Source organism: Rhagoletis pomonella, unplaced genomic scaffold (assembly GCF_013731165.1).
Source record: "Rhagoletis pomonella isolate Grant_MI unplaced genomic scaffold, Rhpom_1.0 Rhpom_scaffold_00001, whole genome shotgun sequence".
NCBI lineage: Eukaryota > Metazoa > Arthropoda > Insecta > Diptera > Tephritidae > Rhagoletis > Rhagoletis pomonella.
In genome coordinates, this window is record NW_023458555.1 from 87,504,187 (window position 1) to 87,514,224 (window position 10,038).

General features: G+C 41.0%; 1 protein-coding gene across 1 annotated transcript; it reads left to right on the forward strand.

The window, feature by feature from the left end:
- The first annotated feature begins 1,179 nt into the window (after positions 1 to 1,179).
- LOC118733919 lies at positions 1,180 to 1,942 on the forward strand. Its single transcript, XM_036463555.1, has 2 exons — positions 1,180 to 1,727; positions 1,762 to 1,942. The coding sequence occupies exons 1-2, from the start codon at positions 1,180 to 1,182 to the stop codon at positions 1,763 to 1,765; spliced, it is 552 nt and encodes a 183-aa protein (XP_036319448.1). The 3' UTR covers positions 1,766 to 1,942.
- Positions 1,943 to 10,038: the final 8,096 nt, after the last annotated feature.

Consider the following 10,038-nt stretch of genomic DNA (forward strand, 5'->3'; position numbering starts at 1 on the left):
ACCATTTAAATTCTATTTGCTCATACAAACTTTCTTGTGTACTTTTTATCAAATTAAAATACATCGGTGCGAACTTGAAACTGGGCCATTACCAATTTGCGGCACATCCGAAAACTGCGCTCTTAACCATCTTTGCCCGATGAACATGGTCCTTCGAGCCGGATCAAAACGCTAATCAGCTACATCAAGATCAGCCGAGAATCAATCCACCAGCACTATTAGATAGCATTTCGGCTACAATTCCACAATCCAGCATAGCAGCTAGCCAAGGAGTTCATACGTGGTCACCACACAGCAAAATTGAATTTGTATCAGCTACAAGAAAACAACATAAAGCACATTAAAAAGGTACGTGGTTGTTTTGAAATATCACTGCACTTGTTTTTTTTGGTGTGAATTATTAAATTTAAAATATATACTAAAAGAATAGTGTCCGCGAGTGATCTTGTGAAAAAAAAAAAAAAGTTACAGTCCACTAAAAGTTCTGTCTGTCCGCAAGCAGGCAAAGTAACCTCAATTAGTAAAAGCGCGCGAAAATTCATTTTGCATTTTAAGTTTCTGCAAGATAGAATAATATTCCCAATCGAATTAAAATCACATTTTTCAATTTGGAGTTTTAAATTAATTCACGGGAATTTACACATTTTCAGTTTTTTTCTGAGTTCCGGATAAGTGGCACAAGTGTATTAACATACATACATACACATATCAAATTCGCATGGTAGCAGAGGCTTAACCTCAAAAAGTGCCATTTTCATCTTTTCGCCTTTTTCACAAAATCACTCACTAAGCATTAATTTAATATTGATTTTATTAAAAAACGATTTTGTATCCTAAAAACATACGTGTTATAAAAAACTATACACATACCGGGTGGCGACCAATACTTAAAGCAACCACAAGAGACATATGTACATACACACGCACATATATTATTAAATAAAACGATTGTGCATACATATATGTACATACATACATAGATATTGAGTACCATAAATTTTGGGATTTTTACGAAGTTGTGGAGCTTAGGAGGCAAATTTTGTGATTTTTACAAATTGGGTGGCTTTTTGGGCAATAATTTCAACTGTGTCATTCACTATAGTGGGTGTTTTCTTTGAGTTGCTTATTCTGAGGAAGAATCTTGAGAGATCTTATTAGGTTGTGGTTAAAACTTTAAAAATGGAAACATACATTCGCTTAGCTGACTCGGTTATTGAATTCGATATCGAATTTCTTGGCACACCCACAAGTGAACACACCAAGCATTCGCTGAAAATTCAGCAAGAGGAGCTAAAGGTGATGTGGGAGAAAGCCAAAGCACTTTTTGATGACTTGCTGGCTACGGAATCAATTGGTGCTAAAGATCTAAGTTCGATACGTAAGAAAGGAAAAACGTGCTATGCAGCTTTTGTGCGATGTATGTCCAAAATAAACGATTTGTCGGAAAAATTTGAAAAATCCGAAAAGGAAGATGAGGACATGTCAGCCACACAGCATAATTTACACCTACCGCCTTGTGATATCGACGCATTCAAGGGCGATTATTTGTCATGGCCAACATTTCGTGACATGTTCACGGCTATATATATATTGAACAAGCGGCTGACACCCATTCAAAAGCTTTACTATCTTAGTCAGAAAACGCAGGGTGAAGCCAAAGAAATTGTTAAGAAATGCGACCTGACAAATGATGGGTTTAATATAGCCTGGAAGAATTTGTGCGATAGGTATGAGAATAAAAGGATCCTAGTTAACACCCAGTTGAAGATCCTCTTCAATCTACAGGCGGTGGAAACTGAATGCGGGAGTGCAATTAAAAGATTGCAAAGGGATATAAACAATTGCATATCTTCCCTGGAGAGTCATAAAATTGACATTTCAACCTGGGATCCAATAATTACATACCTTTGCTCCACAAAATTACCAGAAGAGACTCTTTCGCTGTGGGAGCAATCAGTGCAAAATAAAACAGATATTTCCAAGTGGGTATATTTCCAAAAGGGTTAAGTCATAAGCATTCCTCTGAACCGCCACAAAAGAAACTTGGCACTTTTCAAACTAGTGTAAGCAAATTTACTTGCAAAATGTGTCAAAGCAATGATGACAGACTGCATATGTGCCAAAAATTCTTAAATATGTCGATATCTGATAGGATCGCTTTTATTAAAACCAACAATAGTTGTTTTAACTGCCTGTCCTTTGGGCATACGGTGTCGAAATGCACAAGTTCCTACAACTGTGCCAATTGCCATTCTCGACATCACACCCTACTTCATATACAGGCGGCTCCAGGTAAAACAACGACAAAGGAGAATACAGCCAATCCAGTTAACAATGGTGCATCGACATCCAGGCAGGCACAATTACGAAACCAATCTTCAAAGGGAAAAGGTAAAGCAGTCAGACATGTGCAAACACATCACGCGAATTCAAGCAAAGGCGTTTTACTTGGGACAGCTCGAGTAAATATTCATTTTAATGGTACTAACTTTGCGGCAAGAGCGTTAATTGACTCTGGCTCTGAGTGTTCCTTCATCACGGAGAGGCTCAGACGCAGAATCAACTTGCCAACCAAGAAGATGTTAGCACAGGTTTCGGGCATCAATAATTCTGTTTCAGCGCAGGTGAAAGAAGCGTGTTCGATTCAATTGCGGTCACCAATTGACCCACTTATTTCTATTGATGCCCTTGTGTTAGTTCTACCAAATCTGACAGGGAATTTGCCTACTTGTGATATTAGCGCACTCACACAACAAGTTTTTCCTGATCTGGTTTTGGCAGATAAAAGGTTTTTTGTGAATGAACAAGTCGATCTGGTTCTTGGAGGAGACATATATCCTCAAATAATATTAGGTGGAATTAAGAAGAACGTTCTCAGTACTCTCTTAGCGCAAGAAACAGTATTCGGTTGGATACTGACTGGTCGTGCTGATGCAGCCAGCCCAACCAGCAATAATCGAGTTTCATTTTACAATGAGGTTGCCCTTGATAGACAGTTATGCTCATTCTGGGAACTGGAGGATTTGCCGAGAAACAGAGCACCAACAACCGAAGAAACACAGTGTGAGGAGCTCTACAAGCGTACAACCAAACGGAACCCAGACAGAAGGTATATCGTTTCGCTTCCATTCAAAGCGGAGTTCCCGGCTGATACCAAATTGGGGCCATCACTGAGAATATCGTGCTCGCAATTCTACAAAAACGAGACACGCCTCAAGAAAAATCCAGATTTGCATGCGGAATACAACAGGATCATACTAGAGTACGAGACAATGGGGCATATGTCGAAAATCAATGCACTTCAGTCGGCCGATGCAATCGACAATTACTATCTGCCTCATCATGCCGTGATAAAAGAAGAAAGTATATCTACAAAGGTTCGGGTGGTTTTTAATGCTTCGTCTTCTTCAGCGAATGGGGTCAGCTTGAACGATATTCTTTTACCAGGGCCAGTTCTTCAAGCTGATTTACCAATTTTGATTCTCCGCTGGAGACTTTTTAGGTACGTCTTCAATAGCGATATTGAGAAGATGTACAGGCAAATTCTCGTGGATGCCAACCAGACGAAGTACCAGAGATTAGTCTTCCGTACGGGTCCAAACGAACCAATCGGTCTTTATGAATTAAAAACGGTTACTTTCGGTATAAACTGTGCGCCTTATCTGGCGATAAGGACATTACTGCAGCTAGCTAATGATTCAGAAAATTCCCATCCGATAGCTTCGAATATTTTACGGAAAAATATGTATGTCGATGATGTTCTTGCGGGCGGACATACTATAGACTCCACGTTACAGGCTAGGGATGAGGTTTCTACAGTTTTGAAATCAGCTGGATTCCCTTTGCGAAAATGGACCTCGAATTGTGACAAAATACTACAGGGCATACCAAAACCACATCTTTTAAGCGAAGATTTCTTAGAATTCGAGGACACTAGCAGTGTAAAAGCATTAGGTATCAGGTGGAATGCGCATTCCGACCAATTTTATTTCATAACCAAGACCATAGACGATAACATCACGCCAACAAAAAGAGCAATATTGTCAGCCATCGCCAAACTATTCGACCCGTTGGGTTGGCTAGCTCCAATAATAATAGTTGCAAAAATACTTATGCAGAATATATGGTTGGAGGGTACAAAGTGGGACGAAACGGTCTCCGTTCCAACCTTAGATAGGTGGCACAATTTCACAAAAAATTATAAAGAAATCGACAAAATAAGGATACCGCGGTGGGTATTTTTTTCACCAAAGGAAAAAGTCGAAATTTACGGATTCTGCGATGCTTCTGAAAAGGCATACGCGGCCGCAGTCTACCTACGTGTCGAAAGAGACGAGAAAATACTTGTCAACCTCCTGTTAGCGAAAACTCGAGTAGCCCCAGTGAAAACAATTTCATTGCCTAGATTGGAACTTTGCGGGGCGGTATTACTAGCCGAAATAGTCGAATCTATTACAAATAGCCTGGAATTAGGCCACCTAAACATACATCTTTGGACAGATTCGACGATTGTTTTGGCATGGATACGCAAGCCCCCATGTTCGTGGTCAACATTCGTTGCCCATCGAGTTACTAAAATAATAGACAAGGTAGGGAATTCTAACTGGTTGCACGTCGACTCTGCCACAAATCCAGCAGACTTAGCAAGCAGGGGCATATTGGCGCATGAATTGGTACAAAATTCGTTGTGGTGGCAAGGACCTTCTTGGCTGCAAGAAAATAGAGAAAATTGGCCATTACAAGAGATAGACTTCACTACTAATATTGAGGAAAAACGGTTGCACGTTCATTCAACAATAACGTCAAACGAACTTAGTGACATTCTTGAGCGGTTTTCAAGTTTACCGAAAGCTTTGAGGGTGCTCTCGTATGTATTGAGATTCCTTCAAAGAACCAGTCCGAAGACAAAAGCTTCTTTTCAGGCGAACTCTTCTTTAATTTCGTCAAACGAAATTAAAACAACGACTATACGTCTGATAAAACTCGCTCAGAAGCAACATTACGGAGCAGAAATCGCTAAACTTAAAGCTAGAGAAACCATTGAGTCAAAAAGTGAAATCCTTCCTCTAAATCCGTTGCTTGATAAAGATGATTTGCTGAGAACTGGTGGTCGTCTTGGTGCATCTCTTGATCTGGCATATAGTGAACGGCATCCAGTCATACTCCCATACAGCTGCAGGTTATCGCGCCTAATAGTCCAATTTGTACACGAAGTCTCTCTCCATGGTGAAAACCAACTCATGTTGCGTCTCATCCGAACCCAATACTGGATTCCAAAGGTGAAAACACTAATAAGGTCCACCATCCATAATTGCAAAATATGTACTATTCACAAAAAACGCTCACAAAGCCAACTTATGGGGATCCTTCCACAAGAGCGAACTACGTTTTCGCGAGCATTTACAAATGCAGGTGTGGATTTCGCTGGACCCTTTGAAATAAAAAGTTATCGTGGGCGGGGGTGCCGAATCTCAAAGGGTTACGTCTGTCTTATGGTCTGTTTTTCTACGAAGGCCATCCATCTAGAGGCCACAAGTGATTTGAGTACCCAATCCTTTCTAGCGGCATTTTCAAGATTCGTTTCCAGACGTGGGTGCCCAAAAAATGTCTACTCAGACAATGGGACAAACTTTGTAGGAGCTTCAAGAGCGTTAAAAGCAGAATTTAAGGCATTTCTTTCCGACGCGCGGACACAGACGCTCTCAAAATATGTTCACCAATCACTAACCTGGCATTTCATACCTGCCGCAGCTCCGCATATGGGGGGCTTATGGGAGGCAGGTGTGAAAAGTTTCAAAAGCCACTTTAAAAGGATAGCGTCAAATTCGAAATACACTTTCGAGGAGTTCAGTACACTACTTTGCAGAGTTGAGTCATGTCTCAACTCGCGTCCACTTAGCCCAGCCTCAAATGAGCCATCTGATCTGGAGCCTCTAACTCCAGGCCACTTTTTAGTCGGCGGACACCTGCTAGCTCCACCAGAGTTAGACGTCAACGAAAATCCTGCCTCGATCGTTAATCGTTGGCAGAAGCTCAAGGCCCTACACCAAAACTTCTGCAGGAGATGGAAGACTGAATACCTGAACGAGCTACAAAAACGCACAAAGTGGAAACATCCGAAGGCAAACATGAAAGTAGGAGATATGGTTGTCATAAAAGAAGATAATCTCCCTCCTAACGAATGGAGACTAGGTAGGGTGGTCAATTTACACCCAGGTTTGGACAGTAGAGTCCGAGTTGTTGACATCCTGACCGAAAAGGGCACTGTGACAAGACCGCTTGTCAAACTGATATTACTACCACCCTATCACACGGAGACAACCGCTGAGGACGACTAGGAGAAGAATTTCTACCGCTACCAACATTTTCAACTATATTTTCATTGTAGAGACTTTAAATATTTGTATCTTCTTAGGGCCAGTCTCGTCGTGCCAGTTTAAACTTAGATCACATAAAGTGCGTCTGCAGTGAACAGCTGGCGGAAATTTGCTTGGCTAATCTGGGCATAAGCCAGTCAGTCCGATTTGAAACTGCAGACGTGCACTAAGAAACTGACCCTTAGGTTAAATTATAAATAGTTACCTTCATTTATCTTAAGCGATTTTTAAGCATACCTCCTCAATTGCGGATCCACACTTATCCATCGTTGTAGTTGGTAGCGAATTTCCGAAAACGATTTTCTTAATGTTTTTTTTGCCATTTTTTCATATTATTTTTCGTTTTATTCACATTGCCTTCCCCAATATTTTTTTTCAAATTTTGATATTTATATACCGACATATATATCAATATACCCACGTATTTCCGAATTTTTCATATGATTTTTCGTTTTATTCACATTGCTTTCTACCTCAATTTATATATTCTTGTTTCTCAATTTATATATTTCTGTAGCGATTTAATTCAACTCTTGGTTTGTTAAAATTTTAGTTTCTTGATTTAAAATGAAGATGCTGTTTGATTAGAACAAGTTCATGCATTTGTTTGGCCTGCCAAGAGGCTTAAATTACCGGGAAAAGTGGGTGCATCTTTGCGGTAAGAACATAAGAACATAGGCGTTTAAAAAAAAAAAAAACGAGCTGTGTTGATGCTCGGCGATTCTAAAACACTTTCTGTACCCAAAACCATATTTTTATGAACAATTTTTGCTCATCTTCACGTAGTTTAACTTATTATATTATAATAAATGCCAATATAATCGCACTCAGTAAGGCATTTGTTCTCCAAAACACACTTTTGCCAATACTTCATTTTCACTATAACACTTTGTGCCAATACTTTGTCGTCATCTGGGCACACTACTATGCACATAAATAGGTGCCAATACTTTGTTGTCATCTGGGCACACTACTATGTACATACGTAGGTATGCATGTGTTTCTTTCAGCATTGCACTTTTTCACATAACCTATCCCAACACATAAATACGCATATTCAATTTGTGTGTAAAAACTTTAAAAAGGCACGCTCTTAACGCGACCAACTAGCACCACATGGTACATATGTATGTACATATTCTTTTACATAAGGCACATTTACATAATGAATTGAACACTCCACCGGTACTTCTGCACATACATATGTTTCGCAAAACGTATGTATATTTATTACGCACGTTTTTTTTCTGGTTAGAAATTAACTTAATTTACGCATTTTTTTTTTTATTTAAAAGGAAGTCTACGCACTTATTTCTTAAAATTCACCGTTTTTTTGTTTTTACTTATTTCTTTTGTTTGTGTGTACATTCGCACTACTTACATATTACTACTTACTATTGACAATCACCTTTTCACTGCACCTGCTATCAAAATCGATGGGTTAATTATTGTTTCACTCGCGCCGCTTGCTATGTTTTTTTTTTTCAATTAACCCGAAATATTTCACCGGCACCGCACAACAGCACTTGTAGTAAAGACGAATATATTTAACGTGGTGGGGAATCGGCCATTGACGGAAGTAGTGTTGTGTTATCGATATCGATGTACTAAACAATTCGATACTATGGAGAGTTCTTTCGATAATAGCACTGAGGTTGCACTTGCCATTTTCTGTAGCAGGTCTGCGCAAATTTTGTGCAGATCCGCTTAATAGTGTGTGTGTGCAGTTAGTGCTTGCAGTAATGGAAATTATATGCATTTTTTTTTCATATAGATGGGGTGGGTAATAATAAATAATACATAATTATTTATTATTATCTATTTCAAAATGCAGTATTACTACGTCAAGTTATAATGCATAGACCCATCAATTAAATGTTAATTTGTTTCCGCCACACTTTCCGTGCAACCTATTTATCAGATAAGCAGCTCAAAGTTCCCATGAACCCTGCCGACTCTCACCACCCCAATATAAAGCCAGGTATAAACGTTAGAATGTTTTTCCCATCAATCATTAGAAATGCGTAAATTTGTACCTCGCTATGGCTCGCCACCCGTCAATCTCGTTTCCTTGGAAAGTTCTAATTACGATTGGGAAACTGCTATTTCAGAAAATGACCCGCTTCACGTTGATGCGAAAACAAGCGGAAACTACCCGAGGCTACCCCCTGACTTGTCGACTTTGCGGCTCGAAGCATCCTCTCCGGCTCTGCCCTGTTTTTCGTGCTAAAGGGCCTGAAGAGCGTCTGCGTGAAGTATTGATACACCGCTACTGCTCCAATTGCTTAGCAGGAACCCACCGCGCAGCACATTGCACTAACGAGGGCAGATGCCGGCAGTGCCAGGAGCAACATCACACGTTGCTTCATATTTCATCACGTGCCGACAAGCCGCGTTTTAGCCGACGACCACCAAGAAATACGGTTGCCGAAGACGACGATAGCGACGCCATATCATTAGAGGCGTCAGAGGCTGGAGCGGAAACTTCAGCTTTCCGCCCAGGCCTGGAAGAGGGGGAAATCCCTGAACCTGAAGCGGAAACCGATGCTTTCCGCTCAGCAAACTCCCCTGGAATGGAAACCTACGCTTTCCATCCAGATGGGTCGAGGGGATTAGGACTCCAGCGTTTTCGCCCAGACTCAGAGCACGAGCGAGACCATCAAGAGGGACTGGAAACCGGAGCTTTCCAGCCTTCAAAAAACAAGGGAGGTTTCAAATCCCGACAGCAGCGTTACCGCCCTCGCCGTCGACAAATCAAAAGCGGGCGAGTGGAATCTTCTGCATTCCACCGCCAAGCTCAAAGCGGATTTCGATCCGGAATGGTAACTATGGGGCGATCAGCTGTTATTTCGCTACAAAGCCAGACACCAGTAGCGCCCACCGCCGTCGTGAAAATAGAAGCAGGAGGCCGACTACATCACATACGGGCACTCATAGACCCATGCGCAGCCACGTCGATACTAGCGGAAGATCTTGCCCAAGAGCTACGCTTGAACGTGACGTCCATCAATAAGCAACGCGGGTGCTTTATTAAAATGCGTGGAAAATACGGGCAAACAGCGACGGTAACCACTCACGCTATTATTGTGAGAAGCTTCAAAAAGATAACCCCGGTCGCGAATATCGACGCTTCGATTGGCGCAGCATATACGAATTTAAGACTGGCTGACCCGCGGTTCCACATTTCTTCGCCAGTCCGAGTAGTTCTTGGGGCCGACGTTTTCCCCAAGATTTTCCTGGGCGCGCTTCCCGCAGGTGCTATGGGCCCACTATTGGCACAAAATACAATCTTCGGGTGGGTGCTCTCCGGTGCTTGCTGAATGATTTTTCCCCCCAACAATTACAATAAATTTTTTATATTCACTTTTTTATTTTTTCGAAAATCTGGATTAATAACATGAATTGAAATAAAAATAAACAAGTGCTTGTGAATTTCAAACCACGTTTTATTGTGACTTTTTTCTTCCTTTACATTTTTTCTAGAATTTAGGTTCGACAAATGCGGAACGTAAATGGATACGTCGCTTCTAGTTTTAAGACATATCTACTAAACGATGAAACTTGGTGGCCTAAATACGTAAACTTCCAGATTGCTTGCCGCAAGGGGGCCGGCATGTTTAGGCCAGCGTCTTAAATACGCCATTTAAGAGCCACCCTAATA

Bases quoted from the DNA above. Each gene is read 5' to 3' on its own strand.
- LOC118733919 (XM_036463555.1), top strand. From the start codon at position 1,180: ATGGAAACATACATTCGCTTAGCTGACTCGGTTATTGAATTCGATATC.